Raw genomic sequence first — 22,617 nt, forward strand, 5'->3', positions numbered from 1 at the left:
CTAATTCTGACTTACCTTGCCTCAATTCTGCTCCTAAGAATTTCTACTGAGTTGTCTAATTCTGAAATTTTATTGTTAATCTTCTGGATTTCTGATTGCTGTCTCTCTATGGATTCTTGCAGCCTGTTAAATTTGTCATTATACTCATCTCTAATCTTGTTAAGTTCCTCTACTGCTTGGTCTGCATTTTGCCTGATCTCCTTCCTGATCTCTTGAAGAGTTCTGTATATCAATCTTTTGTATTCTGTTTCTGGTATTTCCAAGATATTTTCTTCCTCCAGAAAATTTTTAGATTCTTTATTTGGGAGCTTGCTGAAGCCATCATGGACTGCCTCTTCATGTGATCTGATACTGACTGTTGTCTCCGAGTCATCAGTAAGTTATTATATTTATTTCTTTTATGTTTGCTTACTGTGTCCTAGCTTCTTGTTTTGCTTTATTTTGATATACCCAGATAGGCTGCTTGTGTGAGCCGGCCCCGTCACCAGGATGCCTGAAGCTGCAATGTCCTGCCACCAGGTGGCCAGAACTGCCACTAAGTATGTGGGCCAAGGAGTCTGCCCACTCTTCCTGAATGGATGCAGCTCAGGTGTCCAGGTAGTCAGCGACCAAGTGTGTGGTGCAGACTCTCACCTACAGTTCTAGACGGGTGTGGGTCACTGGGGTAGGCACACATATCTGACTGTAGCAGGGGGACACAGGCTGAGCAAGGCAGGGAGCCGATGGCCACCCCTGAGTGTCCAGGAGGAAAGTGTGGCCATGTTCCCTAGAGCACGTAAATGGGTGGGTTTTACGGCCAGACTATGAGCACCCAATGCTGTTGTCTGTAAGGAGTAGGGGGCACTTCTTCTTCTTGGGCCCCTGTTGCAGGTGGCTAGGTTGCGTAGGTGGAACCACCAGTCCTCAGGCCCTTGATATGCGTAGGTGAAGACCCTGTTTAATGGGCAGAGCATTGTCAAATGTTACGAACCTGCTACTTCACAGCTGAAACAGTTGAAGTTAGACTTCAGGTACAATGAGGGCCTATGCTGTTGAAATGGGCCCACACAATTCTATGCAGAGTGAAAGGCACTCAAAGTCCATGGATCCCTTATGCCTATGACTAGGCAAAGGAGCCGTGCCTACCCTGAATTCCTGGCTTAGGGAAGTCAGCAGATTATTTTTTCCCATTTGTTCATTGATTCACTCTCCAAGGCCAGGAGAATGGCTTAGGGCACTTGACGGGTCCTACTTCCAGCCCAGGGGACTCAGCAATTGCTGAAGCCGGTCCCAGACCCAGTGCAGAGCAGGAAGCAGGGAGGTAAATGGGAGAGAGGTTTTTCCCAAAGGAGGGTGTTTTTGATCCGTGCAGTAGGCCAGGCAAATGTACTTTTGCCGATCAAGGGCTGCTTCTCACTGGTTCTGGGTGGCCATGTAGACTGTCTACCACTGGGTTTCTCCCAATGTGGAAAACGTCTCCTGAGCGCCACTGCTTGCCTGCCTCACCACGCACCTCGAGCTGATCAGGCCTTCATGAAGGGCTCAGGCTCTCGCCGGGTCATGTCTGGCAACTCCTCACTGCTTCCAAATCATCTCTCCCTTCTCCTGCCACTCAGTCCAAATCTTCAACTTTGCCTTTGATGTTCAGGGCTTCTAGATTGTCATATATAATCGATTCACTTGTTTTTTGGGTCTTTGCTGTAAGAAGGACCATCTGAAGTGTCTGACTACTCCAGCATCTTGGCTCTGCCCCCAAGATATTTGCTTTTAATAAAAGATTTTTCTAAATAGACTAACCCTCAAATACTTTCAGAATCTAATTCTATCCTTGAAACTTTGATTTAACCTAACTTTTTAAGAACCCATTTATTTCATGGCAAAGTTATGGGCAAGTGAGAGTATGCAAAATGCAAGAACTTCCGAGCTCGAGAGTAAAGCAGAATGAAAGTAGAATCGATATTATCACTTCCATGAGGTGTTATTTCACTTAATTCTGGTTCTACATCAAACTTGTAGCATATCTTAGCATAATAATCAAAGGAGGAATGCTGCTCTAGATCTACCAGGAAATAAAATTGTAATGTTTGTTATGATAAATGAAACAAATTATAAAAATTTCATAATATTGGGGTGGCCAGGCAGGTTTTAGAGCTCTATGTGTGTATATGTAGTAAATCATTCCTCTGAAAAGAAAATTGCAGCACCCCTAGACGGAGGGCAGGGGAAGCCCAACTTTGAGGGCAATTAGTTGAAAGCTCTTCAAATTAACTTCTGGACAGTTGGCTCTTTGTAATTCAGCACACATTAGTACAAGCTATTTCAGGACATTGTTAACTTAGTTTAAGGAAATAATGTAATTCTAGTTATTAATCACTTTAATTTTAAATGGCCTTTGTAAGCTGAGAAGACGTTAGACTGTAAGAACAATGCAGAGCGCACAAGTAAGTAGAGGCTAAATGGGTGCCTTTTGAAAACCTTTAGGATAACAAAATCCAAAAGCTTCCAGGTTCTAGGAAAACCGAGTGTACTTATGTAATGTAAGAACATTCCACTTCATTTTACTGACCAATAATATCACAAAGGGAGTAAAATTAAGCCCTTTTCTCAATGGCAATTTTAGTAGATTATGCTGAATGAACTCATATTATTCTATGAGTCAATCTTCTCTGTGGTATAATTTAGTGATGCCTTCTTCAGGTACCATGAAATGAAATTTTCTGTGATTGTTCACTCCAGAATCCTTGTCAGAAAGTATAACTGTTTAGCAAATATCCTCCTGAGACACATGTATGCCAGGATTTGTTGTTAGTGACCATCAGCCGAGTTGACCAAGTTGGAACCATTTGCTACACTTAGTATGAAGAAAATTTGTTAAAGGTCAGACAACCACACCAGAAGAGGGAAATACAAAACTCAAGCAATTATTTAAAGAATTCTCCATTGTAGTCTGCTAAATGAAATACCAAGTGATTACTTGCAAATTTTCACTTCCACATCTCAAGTGATATTTTTATGAATATGAGCTGTAGAGAACCTTGAACCAGCCAGAAGAAGGAAGATATGGGATAACCATCTCTTCTGATTAAATATAACCAAAATAATGTTAATTGCTTTGATTTCTATTAATTCTCAGAAGAGACAACATATCTTTTGTTCTAATTAGCTACTATCTATGTTAGTAATACTTAAGTCGTTGTCAGGTGCCTTGGAGTCCATTTCAATCATAACAATCCCATGTGACAGAGTAGAACTTCCCCATAGGGTTTCCTAGGCTGTAATATTTATGGGAGCAGATCACCAGGTCTTTCTCCCACCGAGTCACTAGTTGCATTCAAACTACCAACTTTTGGTAAGCAGCTGAGTGCTTAACCATAGTTAATACCTTACAAATATACATAAAATTGGTAAGGAAGGCTTGGGAATTTAATCCTGGTTGGGCCTCCTATTGTCTGTGTGAAAGTGGGAAAATTATTTACTCTCTGTGTCTCAGTTTGTAATTGGAATTAAAAACGTCCAGATCTCATAGGTTTGTTTTGAAGATTAAATGAAGCACGTAATATATGGGAGCCTTGGTGGCACAGTAGTTAAGAGCTCAGCTGCTAACCAAAAGACTGGCAGTTCAAAACTACCAGCCGCTCCTTGGAAACCCTATGGGGCAGCTCTACTCTGTCCTATAGGGTCACTATGAGTTAGAATCGACTTGATGGCAACTTTTTTTTTTTTTTTTAATAGTATATATGGACTAACACAAGTAGGTGATCAATAAATGTTGATTCCCTCCCCCTACAACAGAGCAAGGTGGTTGATAGCTCAAGTTCTGGTTTCAGTCTACCTGCATTTCATTCCTACATCTAGCACTTACTATGTGCTGTACAAGTTACTTAACCTCCCTGGATCTCAATTTCACCATCTGTAAAGGTGGGGATAATAACAGTACAAGCCCTAGTGGCACTGTGGTTAAGAGCTCAACTGCTAACCAAAAGATCGGCAGTTCATATCTACCAGTTGCTTCTTGGAAACCCTATGGGGCAGTTCTACTCTGTCCTATAGGGTCGCTATGAGTCAGAATTCACTCAACGGCAATGGGTTTTTTGTTTTACTTTAAAAAGATGTTCGAGGATTAGTGGAGATAAGTGACACAAAGTGTTTATTAAATAAACTGTCTGGCACATGGTAAACAAGCAATAACTAAAAAAACCCAAACCTGTTACTGTCCAGTCGATTCCAACTCACAGCAACCTTACAGGATAGAGCAGAACTGCCCCATAGGGTTTCCAAGGAGCAGCTGGTGGATTTGAACTGCCAACCTTTTGGATAGCAGCCGAGCTCTTAACCACTGCACCACCAGGGCTCCAAACAAGCAACAGTTGTTCACTATTACTATTACTTATTTCTATATTGCTCATTTTATATGTTTATGGCTGCTGCAATTAGATGTGTGAAATCACTAAAAATATTTCGGTTTTATTTGAAAGTTACTGGTACTTGACCAAATAAAATAAAGCTATAATAAGCCTCTTATCATCTTCCAAATAAGTTAGAAACAAATAACAACATAAAATACTCTAAAAAGAGAGTAGCTCTCCTGTCCTCAAATACTTATGAACAGTAACAAATGGCAAACACACACACACATACACACAGCACAAACACACACATAAGGAAGAGAACACATGCACATTCTACACTATCTGACATTCAGAGAAAGTGGGAGCACCTGACCTTCTGGAGAAAGTGTTTAAGAGTTAGCCATGCAGGATTAGAACGGTGGAGGATAATTAAGGACCCTTTTCTGTCCTGTAGTTTAATGGAGTAAGCAGATATGCCTAATCACAGGGGAAATTTCAGGAAACTAGGCGTCCATGGCTAATACACGTGTGTCAGGTCAAAATGTCATTTCTTCCTTCTCATGTACCATCCTAGGGGACACAGTGCAATAATAGCATCATAGAACTGGAAGATACCTAGGAGATCATCTGGCCCTTACGTACTGCATGGGACAGAAATACCCCCATAGCATTCCAGGTCAATGGTTATTTATTATCTTGAATCATTGATATGGGTAGAAAGTTCAGTACTTCCCAAGGTATTTCATTACAATTTTGGGGAACTCTGTTCCACAGAAAGGCTTTCTTGTAGTTCTAAATATGCCTCTCTGTAACTCCATCTTATTGACTTTGGCTTTTGAAGAAACTCATAAAATGTCATATTTTGTAGGACAGTTCAGCAAACATTTGAAGGCAATCATTATTTTTCACTTCAATCTGCATATCTCCAGGCTAATTAAGCACACTCAGGTTTCCTAGCCCTTCAGAAGTTTGGTTGACCCCTGTCATGGATTGAATTGTGCCCCCAAAATATATCTGTCAACTTGGTTAGGCCATGATTCCCAGTATTGTGTGATTGTCCACCATTCTGTCATCTGATGTGGTTTTCCTATGAGTTGTAAATCCTATCACTATGATGTTAATGAGACGGATTAGCGGCAGTTATATTGATGAGGTCTACAAGATTAGACTGTGTCTTAAGTCAATCTCTTTTGAGATATAAAAGAGGGAAACAAGCAGAGAGACAGTGGGACCTCATACCACCAAGAAAGCAGTGCCAGGAGCAGAGTGCATTCTTTGGACCCGGGGTTCCTGCGTAGAGAAGTTCCTAGTCCAGGGGAAGACTGATGACAAGGAGCCAACAGAAGAACTCTTCCCCTAGAGCTGAAGCCCTGAATTTGGACTTGTAGCCTACTAGACTGTGAGAAAATAAATTTCTCTTTGTTAAAGCCATGCACTTGTGGTATTTCTGTTACAGCAGCCCTAGACAACTAAGACAACCCTATTAACAAAAAGACAATGAAAACTGAATGCTACAAACCCAAATGCAGTCTGATGGTCATAGACTACAACGAGATTATTAACTTCCAGTGCCCTACTCATTGTATTTCTATTAATGCATCCTAAAAATGTACTAGGCCTTCTTTATGTAGATTTTTATCCAATTCTATTAAATAATAACTAGGTTTACAATGCAGAATATACAATTATTCATTTTTTAGCCACTCATTCATTCTTCTATCCATTTAATTAAATTCAATTATATCTTAAATTTTACTCTATAATAGCACTGATTAATCCATTATTCCCATGCTTGCAAATGTTTCTCAAAAAGTAGCTATGTGGAGTGATGACAGATTTGGTAATGGATATTGGTGATGGTTGTACAATATGACTGATGTTCCACTCAATTGTACACATGAAAAATGTCAAATTGGCAAATGCTGTATTATATATATTTTTACAACAAAAAAGTAGCTATGTGACCTGGAAAAATAACCTTTCTGGGTTTCAAATAGAAATTTCTGTAAAATGGAGATATTCACATCTACTAGCGGGAGCACAGTTGTTGTGGAATTAGAGATCATTCTTGCAAAATATCTATCATGGTGTCTAACATCTTACTAAATGATAGATGTCATTAACTCTCCTGGTCAAATCTAGTTATTGTATTCATTTCAGTCAATCTAACTTTAGATCAATCCTAGTTAGTTTAACTTTTCCAACATTCTCTCACGTATGATTTGGGCTTATATAATATTTAAAGGAAAAACCTTTAAAAATATGATATACGCATGTGCATTTCAAAAGAAAATTTTTTAAGTCAACAAAGGCCCTATATATCATAAAATTACACAGCTACACTATGGAATAGAACATTTACTTTAAAAAAGTCTCAGGTATTGAAGATACTCCTTTGATATAAAACATCTCAATATGAGGTTAACCTGTATTTTGTAATATGACCTTAATCTACTCCATCCATATGGTGAAGGGTACAGAGCCCCAGATCAGAAGCCCAAAGACATGTGCACTATTCTTGACACAGCTTTTGGTTCAGTAAGACTCTGAGAGGCTCTTCGTTTCTCTGTTATTTCAACATACACGTATTTCCAAGTTAATGATAATAACACCTTCATCCTAGACGTTTAAAGGGAAATTAGGAGCATTCGCTGGACATCCCACAGAGTAAATGAACCAAAATATGATATCATATAAAGGGTACTAACCTAGGCATTGGTCTATCTGAGTTACAACCTCAGCTCTACGTAGTCACAGGAGAGTCACTTAACCTCTCTGGGCTCGAATTTCCTCATTTATAAAATGTAGACATTGGACTAGATGATCTTTGAGATTCTTCCTGCTTGTAAAACTTTGCTCTACTGTCCAAAATAAATTGAGCAAATATTTCATATTTAGTGTGACAGTTACTGTTATGTGTCAAGCTAAGCTATGGTACCAGCAGCTTAGTCAAAACACTAGTCTAGTCACTGTTATGAAGTAGTTACATGTGATTAAATCAGTTGGCCTTAAGCAGACTACACTCCCTAACGTGGGCGGGCCTCTTCTAATCAGCTGAAGGCCTTAAGAGCAAAAAGGAGTATTTCCCAAGGAAGTATTCTACCTCCAGACTATAGACATTGTACCAGAATTCCTCTCACTCCCCACTGCCCCATCTACCAATTTTTAGACACAAGACTGCCAGAATCTCCAGCTGTTGCCAGCCCTCACAACTGTGTGAGCCAATTCCTTAAAAATCTATCATTCAATCTCTCTCTCTTGTAAAATCATATATCCCATACCCATTGTTATCGAGTTGATTCTGACTCAGCAACCTTATAGGACAGAGCAGAACTTCCCCATAGGGTTACCAAGACTATAAATCTTTATGGAAGCAGACTGTCACATCTTTCTCCCTCAAAATCATATATATATACACACACACATATATACATATACATATATATACACATATACATATATATATATACACACACACATATATATATAAGACATGTGCAGTCCTGGTAGCGTACTGTTTAAGAGCTTGGCTGCTAACCAAAAGGTCAGCAGTTTGAATCTACTAGCCACTCCCTGGAAACACTATGGGGTAGTTCTACTCTATCCTATAAGGTCGCTATGAGTCGGAACTAATTTGTTGTACTGCGGTGGCTTGCGTGTTGCTGTGATAGTGGAAGCCTTGCCACCAATATTTCAAATCCAGCAGGGTTACTCTTGGTGGACAGATTTCAGTGGAGCTTCCAGACTAAGACAGACTAGAAAGAAGGACCTGGCAGTCTAATTCCGAAAAAAATGGCCAGTGAAAACCTTATGTACAGTGAGACCTGAGAGAGCTAGAACTCGACAGGACTGCATTGTTTTTGCAAGTTTTCCACCTATGACAGAGTGCAGTCTTACCACTTTTCTAACAATCTGTATTAGTGGAAAATATTTGAGTTTTCCTTCTCTGATAGGTTTCTGCCTTACACAGGTTCCAGCTTTGGTTGGTTTTACTGTAGATAGGTAAGAAAGATAGATAGATTAGATAGACAGACAGAGAGACAGAGATAGTGATATATCTTACTTCTTCTGTTTCTCTAGAGAACTCTAAGACATTTAGCTACATAGCTTTTCCTATTCCCTAGGAAAAGTGAGTTCACGCTGATATTTAGTACCTGAATCAAGTCAGTATGGGTCAGTGTCTTTCTGTAACGAGATTTAAGGTGGCCAGCAATTTTCTGGTGAAAGAAAGGGGGGACTCTGGTTCCTAGTCACTTGTCAGCAGAGAAAAAGTTCTGCCAGGGGCGTGTGTGTTTACTTGCCCATGCATTGATGGAAGGTGGCTAGCAGGGAGACCACAGGATGCTCTGTAATATGATGCAAACTCCCGTGAATTTTATCACCAATTAATAGAAGGAAAAAGGTTCCACAAAGTTTAAATAGTAGCGGAGGAATTCTAACAGCCATATATTAAGTCTCAATATTTCCTTAGCTAAATGCAGTGAACAGGAGGTAGGTCACTGTCTGACTTTCATATGTTAGGCTAATGAGCAACATGTGGCAAAACAACACACATTTCTGATAAAGTCCCAACTGTCAAGTCCATGCCAATGAATTCAGTGAACCCTACCTTGACAAAAGGTGTTGTTAACCCGCTTATAACCTTGAAGACATTCCATCATTTGGTTATATCCGTGATAAGCTGTAAGGGAAGAAATAATTCTTTGTTACATCTTAATTTAAATTCTTATTAACCTGAATTACTATATGTGATCATCAAAGCTATTTAAGTTATCAGTGTATTTGATCATTTATATCAATTTAATGTGTATCTCTACAATTTCTTCTACATTCTTTGTTTTTCAATATAGTCCCAAGAAGTTGTCACTAAATCTTTATTATGGGATTGAAAGAATCATAAGGTTGTTTTGTATTTTCTTTCAATTGATGATTAAGCATTTATATCAGAATGGATCTACTGATTGGCTAATCAGTAATGATTAGCTTCAGGCATTTGAATTTTTTTATCCATTGTAGGTAAGGTGCCCATACCCCTTGGTATTCCAGTAACAATTCTGGGTTATGCCTGCTGTTTCAGCAAACATAATTAGCAGCACTCCATATCACTCTCAGAAGTGTTCAAGTTTAGACAATAAATTATATGCTCACCTTAACTGTAGGCTCTGGTATCTGAGGTTTGAGCTGATTCTTACTACTATGAACATGGGAAAAATAGGCAGGTGATAAGAGGAAACTATGAGATCAAAAGAGCTGCCGTGACTGGTTGAATGGTTCATCACTCAGACAACTCTTAACAATAGAAATATTGCAGTCACCAGTTTATCTACAAAAATCTTATTCACTGAGGTTTTTATAACCAGAAGTTAGGCCTGCAAGACAACCTGGCATCAGTGAATAGAACATAAGTGTTAGGACCAGACAGACCTGGGTTCAAATCTTGGCCCTGCCTATCAATAGCTCTCAATGCCTTGGGTAACAACCTTCCTGGGTTTTAAAGTACAATTCTGTAAAATGGGGATATTCACATCTACTAGAAGGGGCGGGGGGTTGTGGAACATAGATTTCATGGAAAAAGCCTCCCGCAGTGGCTGACATCTTACTAAATGATAGATGTCATTTCTTCCAATAAGGTAATCTTTTATTGAGAGGATAAAGAATAATGGAAAATGGGCTGTGATCAAACTAGGATGGATGGTTAGGCCACTAAAGAGACTCAAGTAAAGGGCAAAAGCTAAAAGTTGATGCTCCATTTTTCCTTCAGATGATGAATGTATTTTGCCTTCTACACATGTTCTTTATCCGTCACCACTCATGAACACGAGCCCTGGTAGCACAATGGTTAAGCACTCATTTGCTAACTGAAAGGTTGGCAGTTCGAATCTACTTAGTGGCTCTGCAGGAGAAAGACCTGGTGATCCACTCCCGTAAAGATTACAGTCAAGAAAACCCTATGGGGGAAGTTCTACTCTGTCACATGGGGTTGCTATGAGTCAGAATCGACTTGAAGGCACCCAACAACGACTCATGGAATAGGGTGATATTTATTAGTGGTGACCCTCTCCTCTTTTACTTTTCTTTGCTCTATTTTCCTTCTTCAGACCCCTCTGAGTGCCTAAAGAGGAAGCTTAAAGTGAGGAGTCTGGGTGTAGTGTGTAAAAAGGAGGAAATATTGCTATGTGAGGAGTCGGGCCCATTCAGCTTCCAGTCCTCATGTCTAGTCTGTTCCACACAGCGGAGACACTCTGGAGCAAGTTACTTATAGAGATTGTGTGGTCTCTGCCTGTGAATTCTTCAAAGGCAAAAAGATAAAAACCTGTTTTGAAAGTTTCAACACTCATCTGCTTCAAGGCAAAAAGCCAGATCAGATGGTATCTTAAAAGTTCTCCTCAGCTGAGGATTTTATGTTAATTTTCTTCTAAAAATTTCTAAAGGACAAATAACTTGTTCATGTTAAGCACATTTCTAACAGGTTATGAACTGTCTGATGAAATTGTTTGCAGATTTAAAAGTAAGTTTTCACAGTAAAAATGATCAACAAGGAAAGGTCTTTCTGTATGTGGCTAAACAAAAACTTCAAACATTAAAAGCCACTTATTAAATAAGTGGAGTAAAAAAAAAAAAGTCATGGAACACGAAACCACAGAATATAAAGCCAAGCAAAGTCTGCTCTTTTCCAAACTGAATATGATTTAGAGAGCAGTACCAACCAAGGAAAGGAAAGTTTTTTAAATGACACAGGAAGAACGTGACCCAGAGTGTGTTTCTTAGGAGTGAGTCACTGAAGACGGCACAAACAGAGTAAATGTCAAAATGTTCATAGTTTACTTCATTCAATAATCCACAGGGCCTATCCTGAAGTGGAATCAATCTCTCTACTTTCATACATTAAATGAGCCAAAGTATGGATTTATTTTCATCAGCATCTCATAAGAAGTGATTAGCAACTTTGTACTTCACATTCTACTTAAATCCATTATCAAGATTAAAATACAGAGCTATCAAAACCATATAAAACAGTGAATACTAGATGGCACAATTCTAGATAAAAATGACAAAAGGTCAGAAGTGGAAGTTAGGGATTAAAAAAGAACTGTATGATTCTCTGTATACCTGCGTTCTGTCCCATTCCTGCTGCTTTGAGATTTGGAGAAGGGAGGAAAGAGAAGCAACTAAGAAAAAGGTACACACAAAAGAGGGGAAAGGAAGAATAAAAATAAAGAAGAAGATGGAAAAAGCATTAAAGAACATAAATTTAGCTCCAAAACAAATTTGTAAGACCCTTACTGCTCTCATCCTCAATCCTTAGACAAGCAGTGGGAAAGATATTACCCTCCACAGTGGTCCTACAGACAAACATAAATGGTAAATAGTAAGTAGACAGCAAAAAAAATAAATAAAAATTTAAAGAGGTTTTTTTTTTTTAAAAATTTTAGATATAGAGTCCAGTTTAATGACCCAGAAGACTCAACAGTAAATGGCAGAGCTGGGAGTCAAACTCAGGATTACCTAATTCCAAACTCCATGTTCTTTAAATTATACCACACGTTCCCTAGATATACCTCTGGACAGACTGCCAAATAATATCAGACAACTTGACATTCTAGTTAGGAGGGCCCATTACACTCAATCCACTTGCTGGAAAACCACATTGCAAATCATTACCAAATCATCTTAAAAAGTCCACTGGGAACATTTTCTCAGTACTGAATGTCCTTATTTATGTCGTTTTTTATCTAAATGAGGAACTCATTAATTAACAGAAGCATTAGTAGGCATTTCCACAAATCGGTCTTCTAAAAGAAGATAGGGGCAATGAAATAAATTGTTGGGGGCAAAAAAAAAAAAAAAAGATAGAGAACCAGTAAATTTGAGACAATTATTTAAAGCAACTTTATTATGGAGGTAGAAGACCAAATAGTATATAAGAAAGACATATGAAGTAGTGATTCCAAGATGGCAGATTCTAAATTGAACAGTTTTAAAAGGCAGTTGAGAATATCAAAGTAGAAATCAACAGATTTCTTTAAGAAGAGTGCATAAAAATTATCCAATTGAAGCAAATGAGAAATTCCTAGCTGGATAAAATGAGTACAAAAAAAAAACAATAAAAAATTTTCAGCTATGTGAGACAAAGAAGAACATTGAGGAAAATACCATTTGCTCTATTGCCAAAAAATGTAAATTAGGTATGATACAGCTTAACTTATAACCAGTTACCTCTGTCTTTCTAAAAAGTATTTATTAGAAATCAGTTATTCAGAGTTAATACTACATTTAAAAACTAAAAAGACAAACTACAATTAGGAAGAAAGTAACAGAAAAGTGTAAACCTAGATTTATTAAAATCAACAGGTTCTGAAAAACAGGCTTTACAGACTAATCAAAATATGTGGGTGTTAATACTGATTCGTGTTATTGAAGACTGTGATAAAAGTGTTGCTGTTGTTGTTAGGTGCCGTCGAGTATTAGATCCTAGGGACTATAAATTTTCTCATTCACAAATCACCAACCAATCATGTTTCTACTTTGCCTTTTCTTACAGTGAAACCTCTTGAAAATGCATATCATAACAAAAACTACAATATAAGTTATGAATATTAATAAAAACTTAAGGAATTTATTATTTTGAAAGAAATCTTACTGTCTCTTCACTTGAGACAAAAGAAGCTTTTTCAGTTCATCACCTCTTATAAGACTTTCTTGTTTAAGTAACCTAGCTGGAGAAGGCACTTGATAAGGTCTGCTTACTAAAAAACAGAATCAATACGAACACTTCCTCAGACTTGCAAAGTTTCTGGAAATGAAAATTATAGGACTATCGTCTAGAATCCAATTAGAGTTCTTTGAAAGTCTAATTGTTGGGTAACATTAACACATTCATCATAAGAAAATAGATATGCTACACTGACCTGCAAAAGAACAATGAAATGTCACTTACCCGGCTTCTTGGGGCATTTCTGGCATTTGTTAAAGCCCCAGGAGGTGCCTACGGTCCCACAGCAGTCCTCTTGCTTTGAAAGGCCAGGGAGCGGTTTACCACACTGCAGTGATTAGGTTGAAATATGAAGGTTAATGGAGAGCAAGACATTCAGCTCTAGAGAACTGTTGTGCTTCATAGTCACATTATAAAACAGTTCCCTTGTTATCGATACAATTAGAGGAGAAAAAAAAAAACTATAAAACTTTGAAACAAAACACCAGAACAGAATGAATATGGCACTAAAATGAACAAGCATATCTCCAAATAAGAGTTCCTTGGCATTTTTAGAGTCTAATAAAAATCTGTCACTACTCAAAGCACTTTGTAAAATTTGTTTTCAACGCCATTTTTAACTTAATAATGACCTCAAAACTTGAAAGATCAATATAAACTTTTTCTGTTAGTTTCAACTGTCTAATCTTTTCTGTGAAGGATCAGAGAACAGAGCTCCAAGGGTGTGGCAAATGGGTGAAACTGGAGAATGTGGCACAGGTGCCATGTGCTCTTCCTTTCGGTCTTCCAATAATATCAACCCATTGCCATCGAGTCGATTCTGACTCAGAGTGACCCTATAGGACAGAGTAGAACTGCCCCATAGGGTTCCCAAGAAGTGGCTGGTGGATGTGAACCGCCAACCTTTTGGTTAGCAGCCACTGCTCTTAACCACTGCGCCACCAGGGCTCCCTGGTGTACACAGGGTCGCTATGAGTAAGAACCGACTTGACGGCACCTAACTACTACTACTACTACTATAATATCCTATCCCTAAGCAGGGATAGGAAAGCCTGGTGGCGTAGTGGTTTAGAGCTATGCTACTAACCAAAAGGTCGGCAGTTCAAATCCACCAGGCACTCCTTGGAAACCCTATGGGGCAGTTCTACTTTGTCCTTTAGGGTCGCGTGAGTCAGAATGGAATTGATGGCAATGGGTTTTAAGCAAGGATAAAAGGAGCCCTGGTGGCACAGTGGTTAAAGTGCTCAGTCAGCACTGGGCTGCTAACTGAAAGGTCAGCAGTTTGAGCCTACCAGCCACTCCACAGGAGAAAGATGTGGAATCTGCTTTCCGTAAAGATGTATGCCTTGGAAACCCCATGTGGGCAGCTGTACTCTGTCTTATAGGGTCACTATAAATTGGAATTGACTCGACGGCAGTGGGTTTGATTTTGGGGTTTAAGCAGGGATAAGAGTTCTTGGGTGGCACAAATAGTTAAGTGTTTGACTAGTAACTTTCAGTTGGCAATTCAAACCCACAGAGGTACCTCAGAAGAAAAGCTTGGTAATCTGCTTCCAAAAGGTCACAGACTTGAAAATCCTATGGAGCAGTTCTACTCTGCAACACATGGGGTCACCATGTGAGTTGCCAGCAACTGGTATTAGTACTGAAACAGGGACAGGATGGGAGGATGGTACAAGACTCACTCAAGCCAGATCAGTTCTGGCAGACAACAAAGGCTCCAGGCAGCCAAGTGGTCTGGTCTAGGAAGGTCAGCCAAGGTAGGGAAATGCTGGAAAGTCTAAGCAAGTCCTGACTAAACAGGCAGAGAGTGGGGCTTAGAGGCTTCCAAAGCAACCCCAGTTGTCAAATGTTAACACACGTTTCCCGGTCAACCACAGGAAGTCAGAACAGTCTGCAAAGGGAAGGGCCAAAATTAGATCAACTCAGCGGGGTGGAGAAAAGTCTAAGAAATCAGATTCTACTCTATGTACAGATCCAAAGGCCAGTCGGGCAAAGCGGGCCACCTGACTCTTCATCCTCCCTGTGCAGGCCAAGCCCAGGCCCACATCTGTGTCTCTTTGGCAAACGCAAAGCTTCTAAGAGGTCACTCTACCTTCCTCTGCCTCAACCTCTACAAGACCCTCCAAATGATATTCAAAACAAATCTGATCACATTACTGATTAAAAACCTTCAGTGACTCTCCACTGTTTGAAAACTTCACAAACTCCTTATCAGTGGCCATTGAGTAGATTCTGACTCATGTCAACCCCATGAGTGAAAGAGTAGGACAGTGCTCCATAGGGTTTTCAATGGCTGATTTTATGGAAGTAGATCGCCAGGGCTTTCTTCCATAGCTGAGCATTTCTATTCCTGTCTTAGACAATCTTTTTGATCCCCTTAACCTCTCTAAAGCTACCCTTTAGGCATACGAATACTCTTTATTTTCTGAACAAAGCGTGTCTTTCTAAAAGCTGTTTCCTCTCCTTGGAATGTTTCTTTTTTCCATCCCTCATCTTTCCTGGAGAAACTCTATTCATCTCTTGAGACCCAGCTCAGGAGAAGTATCACCACGATGGCTTCCCTGTCTCCTCAGTTTCAGTTAGTTCCTCGCCCTCCTTACTCTACAGAACTTTCTACATAGTTCTACTGCCTCTGCTATGCATTTTAACAAAATGCACGTGTCCTTTTTCTTATTTTTTGGGTTTTCATGCAGTTTTTCTCTTCTTTTTTATTGTGCTTTAGGTGAAAGTTTACGGAGTAAATTAGTTTCTCATTCAAAAATTTATACACAGAACGAGGTGGAGCCAACATGGCACTACAGACAGAGGCACCATGCCATCCCTCTGCAGCAAAGACCCAAAAAAACTAAGTACACTGGATACAAACATCAATCCTAGAACCCTAAGCATCAAATGAAAGAATAAACAACTCGATCAAGCACCAAATGGAATAAGAAACTGACAGAGAACAGAGAACAAGGAGAGCTACAGAGTGGAGGTCCCCTACCAGCTAACTCAGCACAGATTCGCCATCTTGGACTACAGCCACCAAGGAACGCAGACAGAAAGGCAACTTCACAGAGCTCCGAACAGGGGACAGAGCACCTGGTAACCAGGGATACACACTTTCTCACCTCCCCACCCTTCTTCCCTGTATAAGACCTCTGTCACTTTCCAAGGGGCCATGGTCGCTCAGCTGGAGAGGTACCAGCTCACCACCACCCAGATTCGTGATCTGGGACCTCAGCTACCAAGAACTGCAGACAGGGAGTATGGGAAGGCAACTTCACGGAGCTCCCAACAGGAGACAGAGAACCTAGTAACCAGGGATACACGCATTTCCACTCCCCACCCTTCTTCCCTCTATGCAGACTCTGCCGCCTTCCAACAGGCCATGGATGCTCGTCCAGAGAGAAACCAGCTCACTGCCACCAAGGCCCACCATGCCCCAACCAGCCAGCCCCTTCAGCACCATTTTGTTTGTTTTTTTGGCTTTTTTTGTTGCTTCTTTCTCTCTCCCTTCCTTTCTTTACTTTCTCCCGCTCAGCTAGCCCCATGTGCCTTCCCCCCTCCACTTCTTGGCAGGCTGTCATTTTTTTGGTTTGTTTGCTTTCTTCTTCTTCTTCTTTTTTTTTTTTTTCTGTTTCTTCTCTCACTCTTTTCCTTCCTTTCTTTTCTCCCACCCACCCAGCTCTGTGCACTGCCCTGCCCCTTCTTGAGGGGCCATGCCACACCACTTGGCTGAAGAGTCACTCTATGCAGCCTCTCCAGGTGTGTGCCGCTGTCACCGACCAGCTCCCACAGCACCATTTTGTTTTTTGTTCTTTTTGTTGTTGTTGTTTCTTTTCTCTCTCTCCCTTCCTTCTTTCCTTCCTATCACCCACGTAGCCCTGTGTGCCACCCTCCTCCTTCTTAGCAGGATGTGCTGTATCACTCGCCTGGAGAGCCTCTGGCACACAGCCTCACCAGGTCTGCACCACCCCCATAGGCCAACTACCTCAGCACCATAATTTTTCTTTATCTTTCTCCTCCTCCCTTTCCTTTCTCCCTCCCACGTAGTCCTTGTGCAGCCTCCACCTTGTCCTGATGGGCTGTGCCATGCTGCCTAGTGAAAGAGACATCACCTTGCCACCACCCTAATTTTATCCCATCCCCAAAGGACAGCTTCCCCAACACCATATACTTTGTTCTTGTTGTTGTTTTCACATTTTTAAATATTTTTTATTTTGTTTGTTGGTTAGTTGATTTCTTCTCTTTCCCCTCTTTCCTTTCTCCCACCCACCTAGCCCCGCGCACCAACCGTACCCCTTCTCAACAGGCCAAGAGCCACTGGCACACGGCATCACTTGTCTGCCCTGCCCACACCTACCAAATCTTACTGTGCCGCCCTCTTATTTACTTTTTTCTTTCATGTTTTTGCTTTTTTTTTCCTGTTTTACTTTTGCTGTTGTTTCTCTTTTTTTCTCTTCTTTCACCCACCTACTTAGCTCTGCGAATCACATTCTCTCCCCTCCTGCCTACCTATCTGCAACCTTCCCTGAGCACCACGCCCCTGAATGGCACCAACGTGGTCCCCTGGGCCCCGCCCTGTACTACCCCAGCCCTAGCTGGTACGGCAAGCTACCCATCCCCGCCCATCCACCCCGCTGGACACACCCTGCTGCACCATAGTTGAGTGACCCTGTCCACCTGGAGAAGGTGGTGAGAAGTATCGTGCCCACAGATGAGCAACAAAACATGTCCAGGCCGCATGTCCAGTCATAACCAAGTAAAACAAAAAAGGAGGATGAAACAATCAAATCTACAATCAATAAAGAAAGAAAATAATTCCTGAATGTCCCACAGACAGCAGACAGTATAAAAACATATTAAAAAAAAAGGGGAGAGGATGGCTCCAGAAAGTGACCAAAACCAAAATACCAGATGACTTTCTGGCAGAAGAAAAGGCACTGGAATTAACTGATAAGCAATTCAAAACTCTAAAATTCAGGGTTCTCCAACAGAGGAAGGAAAATGCAGACAAAAAGTAGGAAAAAATAGACAAAATCATGGAAAATACAGACAAAATCAAGGAAAACACAGGCAAAACAATGAGAGAATTCAGGAAAACAATACAAAAACAAAGTGTGAAAATAAATAACTAGAAATCATACAAAAACAGCAATTAGAAATCCAAAAGATAAACAACAAGATTTCAGAAATAGTGCAATAGAATGTTTTAGGAGCAAATTTGAAACAATGGAAGACAGGATCAGCGAATTGAAAACAAACCCTTGGATATTACTTAATTTGAGGAAAAATCAGAGAAAAGAATGAAGAAAATCTAAGAACGATGTGGGATACAATCAAAAGCAAAAATTTGCGTGTGATCGGGGTTCAGAGCAGGGGGAGAAAACGGAAACCACAGAGAGAATCACTGAAGATTTGCTGACAGAAAACTTACCTAATATTATGAAAGACAAAAAGCCAACGATCCAAGAAGCTCAATGAAACCCATACAGGATAGACTCCAAAAGAAAATCACCAAGATATATCATAATCACACTCATTAAAACAAAAGACAAAGAAAGAATTCTGAGAGTACCCGGAGGAAAACGAAGTCACATACGAAGGGGAAACAATAAGACTAAACTCTGATTACTCAGCAGAAACCACGCAGGCAAGAAGGCAATGGGATGACATACACAAAATCTTAAAAGAAAAAAACTGCCAACCAGGAATAATATATCCTGCAACACTCTCACTCAAATATCATGGCAAAATTAGGATATTTCCAGATAAACAGAAATTAAGGGAATATGTAAAAATGAAACCAAATTTACAAGCATTATTGAAGTGAGTCCACAGGTTAGAGAACCGACATCAGACAACAACCTGAGTCTAGGACATAAGAGACCATAGCCAGATATCAACCTAGATAATGAACTATCAAGGACAAAGCAAAACTAAAAAATCTACTACAGGGAACCAGAGAGATCAATCTGTAAATAACAACAACATCAGAACAATAAAAAGAGGGAATAAACATTGTAGGTACAGAACTTTCAAATGCACGGGAAGCCCAGGCGACATCAATAAAAGACTGGTTTAAACTCAGGAAGATGGGGTAAATTTCAAGGTAACCACAAAGAAAGTTATCAAACCTACTCATCAAACTAAAGAAGAAAAACAAAGGCTCAGTAAACACAAAATCTACAAAAACTAAAGAAATGAAACAAAATCCACAACAAAAGGAATATAGCACAGAAAAGTAAGAGGAACAAAGAAAACATCAGCACCACAAAAAAAGCACTACAGAATGACAGCAATACATTCACACCTATCAATAATCATACTGAATGTAAACGGCTTAAATGCACCTACAAAGAGACAGAGTAATAGAATGGATTAAAAAAACAGAACCCAACAATATGCTGTCTACAAGAGACACACAAGACAAACAAAGAGAAACAAAGACATATACAAAGACATAAATTTCTTAAAAATCAAAGGATGGAAAAAAATGTGTCAAGCAAACAGTTACCAAAAACGAGCAATAGTGGCAATACTAATCTCTGATAAACTAGACTTTAAAACAAAATCTACCATGAAAGACAAAGAAGGGCATTATATAATGATTAAAGGGACAATCCACCATGAAGACATAACCGTAATAAAAATCTATGCACCCAATGACAGGGCTCCAAAATACATAAAACAAACTCTAACAGCACTGAAAAGAGAAACTGACAGTTCCACCATAATAGTAGGAGACTTCAACATACCACTCTTGGTAAAGGACAGAACATCTAGAAGGAAACTCAACAAAGACACAGAAGATCTAAAGGCCACAATCAAACAACTTGACCTCAAAGACTTATATAGAACATTCCACCCAACAGCAGCAAAGTACACACTTTTCCAACCCACACAGAACATTCTCCAGAATAGACGACATCTTAGGCCACAAAGCAACGCTCAACAAAATCCAAAACACTGAGATAATATATAATATAAAGTATCTTCTCTGATCACAATACCATCAAAGTAGAAACTGGTAACAGGAAGAGCAAGGGAAAAAAATCAAATACATGGAAACTGAATAACACCCTGCTTAAAAACCACTGGGTAAGAGAAGAAATCAAAGATGGAAAAAAAATTTGTAGACTAAAACAAGAATGAAAACACATCATACCAAGACGTTTGGGACACAGCAAAGGCAGTGCTCAGAGGTAAATTTACAGCAATAGACGCATACATCAAAAAAGAAGGGGCAAAAGCAAAATATTAGCTATACAACTTGAAAAAACAGAAAGATAACAGCAAAAGCAGCCCACAGCCACCAGAAGGAAGGAAGTATTAAATATCAGAGCAGAAATAAATGAAATAGAGAATAGAAAAATAACAGCACAAAATAACAAAACCAAAAGTTGGTTCTTTGAAAGATTCAACAAAATCAAAAAACCACTCGCCAAACTGACTAAAGAAAAACAAGGGAGGATGCAAATAACCCAAATAAGAAATGAAATGGGGGAGGGAGGCATTACAACAGACCCAACTGAATTATAAAGGATCATAACAGAATACTATGAAAAAGCAAACTCTGACAAATTTGAAAACCTAGAGGAAATGGAAAAATTTCTAGGAACTCACTACTACCTAAACTAACTCAAAATGAGGTAGAAAATCTGAACAGAGCTGTAATAAGAGAAGAGATTGAAAAGGTTATAAAAAAAGTCCCGATTAAAAAAAAAAAAAATCCTCACCCAGATGGTTTCAATGGAGAATTCTACCAAACATTCAGACAAGAGCTTGCAACAGTACTACTCAAAATATTTCAGAACATAGAAACAGAAAGGATACTTCTGAATTTATTCTATGAAGCCAGCATAACCCTGATACCAAAAACAGGCAAGGACACTACAAAAAATGAAAATTACAGACAAATATCTCATGAATACAGATGCAAAAATTCTCAACAAAATTCTAGCGAAAAGAATTAAGCATCATATAAAATAAATTAATACACCATGACCAAGAGGAATTCATACTACGTATGCAAGGATGGTTCAACATTAGAAATTCAATCAACGTAACCTACCACATAGACAGAACAAAAGAAAAGAATCACATGATCACCTCAAATGATGCAAAAAAGCATTCAATAAAGTCCAACATTCATTCCTGATAAAAACTCTCAATAAACTAGGTATAGAAGGGAAATTCCTCAACATAATAAAGGGTATCTACACAAAACCAAAAGCAAGCACAATTCTTAACACAGAGAGGCTGAAAACATTCCCCCTGAGAAAGGAACAAGACAAGGATGCCCTTTATCACCACTCCTATTTAACACTGTGCTGGAAGTCTTAGCTAGAGCAATAAGGCAAGAAAAAGAAATAAAGGGTAGCCAAATTGATAAAGAAGCAAAATTAACCTATTTGCAGATGATATGATACGATACATAGAGAACTCAAGAACTCCACAAGAAAACTACTGGAACCAGCAGAAAGATTCAGCAGAGTAGCAGGATACAAGATAAACATACAAAAGTCAGTTGGATTCTTATACACCAATAAAGAGAACTACGCAAAGGAAATCAGGAAAATGATACCATTTATAATAGTCCTCCCCCCAAAAAGTAAAACACTTAGGTAAATCTAACCAGGAATGTAAAAGATCTGTACAAAGAAAACTACAAAACACTACTGCAAGAAACCAAAAGAGACCTACACAAATGGAAAAACATACAATGCTCATGGATAGGCAGACTCAACATTGCAAAAATGTCAATTCTACCCAAAGCAATCTATGAATATAATGCGATCCTGATCCAAACACCAACAGCATTCTTTAATAAGATGGAAAAAATAATCATTAACTTTAAATGGAAAGGGTAGAGGTCCCGGATAAGTAAAGCACTACTGAAGAATAAAGTAGGAGGACTAACACCGCCTGACCTCAGAACCTACTATACAGCTATGGTAGTCATAACAGACTGGTACTGATATAATGACAGATATGTTGACCAATGCAACAGAATTGAGAACCCAGATGTAAATCTATCCACATACAATCATCTGATCTTTGACAAAGACCCAAAGGTCCATCAAATGGGGAAAAGAGAGTCTTTTTAACAAATGGTGCTGGCAAAACTGGATGTCCATCTGCAAAAACATGAAACAGGACCCATACATTATACCATACACAAAAACTAATTCAAAATGGATCATAGACCTAAATATAAATCCCAAAACTATAAAGATCATAGAAGAAAAAATAGGATCAACACTAGAGGCCCTAATACACAGCATTAACAGGATTCAAAACATAACTAACAACACACAAAAATCAGAAGATATGCTAGATAACTGAGTCTTCTAAAAATTAAATACTAATGCTCATCAAAAGACTTCACCAAAAGAGTAAAAAGAGAACCTACAGACTGGAAAACAATTTTTGGCTATTACAAATCCGACAAAGGTCTAATCTCTAAAATCTATAGGAAAATCCAACACCTCTACAACAAAAAGACAAATAATCCAATTAAAAAATGGGCAAAGGATATGAATAGACACTTCACCAAAGAAGACATTCAGGCAGCTAACAGACACA

At 39.2% G+C, this 22,617-nt stretch overlaps 1 protein-coding gene across 21 annotated transcripts in view; it reads right to left on the reverse strand.

Moving 5' to 3' along the window:
• LTBP1 (latent transforming growth factor beta binding protein 1) overlaps nucleotides 1-22,617 on the reverse strand; it is a 666,638-nt gene that overhangs the window by 237,727 nt on the left and 406,294 nt on the right. For all 21 annotated transcript variants that reach the window (XM_023736168.1, XM_023736140.1, XM_023736141.1 and 18 more), the window contains 2 exons: nucleotides 13,267-13,369; nucleotides 8,938-9,009 (listed from right to left, as the gene is read on the reverse strand). In XM_023736168.1, the coding sequence (XP_023591936.1) occupies nucleotides 8,938-8,989 (52 nt within the window). In that variant the 5' untranslated portion in view covers nucleotides 8,990-9,009; nucleotides 13,267-13,369. The remainder of the gene's footprint in view (nucleotides 1-8,937; nucleotides 9,010-13,266; nucleotides 13,370-22,617) is intronic.

The sequence above is a fragment of the Trichechus manatus genome, unplaced genomic scaffold (assembly GCF_000243295.1).
Source record: "Trichechus manatus latirostris isolate Lorelei unplaced genomic scaffold, TriManLat1.0 scaffold00005, whole genome shotgun sequence".
In the NCBI taxonomy this organism is placed as follows: domain Eukaryota; kingdom Metazoa; phylum Chordata; class Mammalia; order Sirenia; family Trichechidae; genus Trichechus; species Trichechus manatus.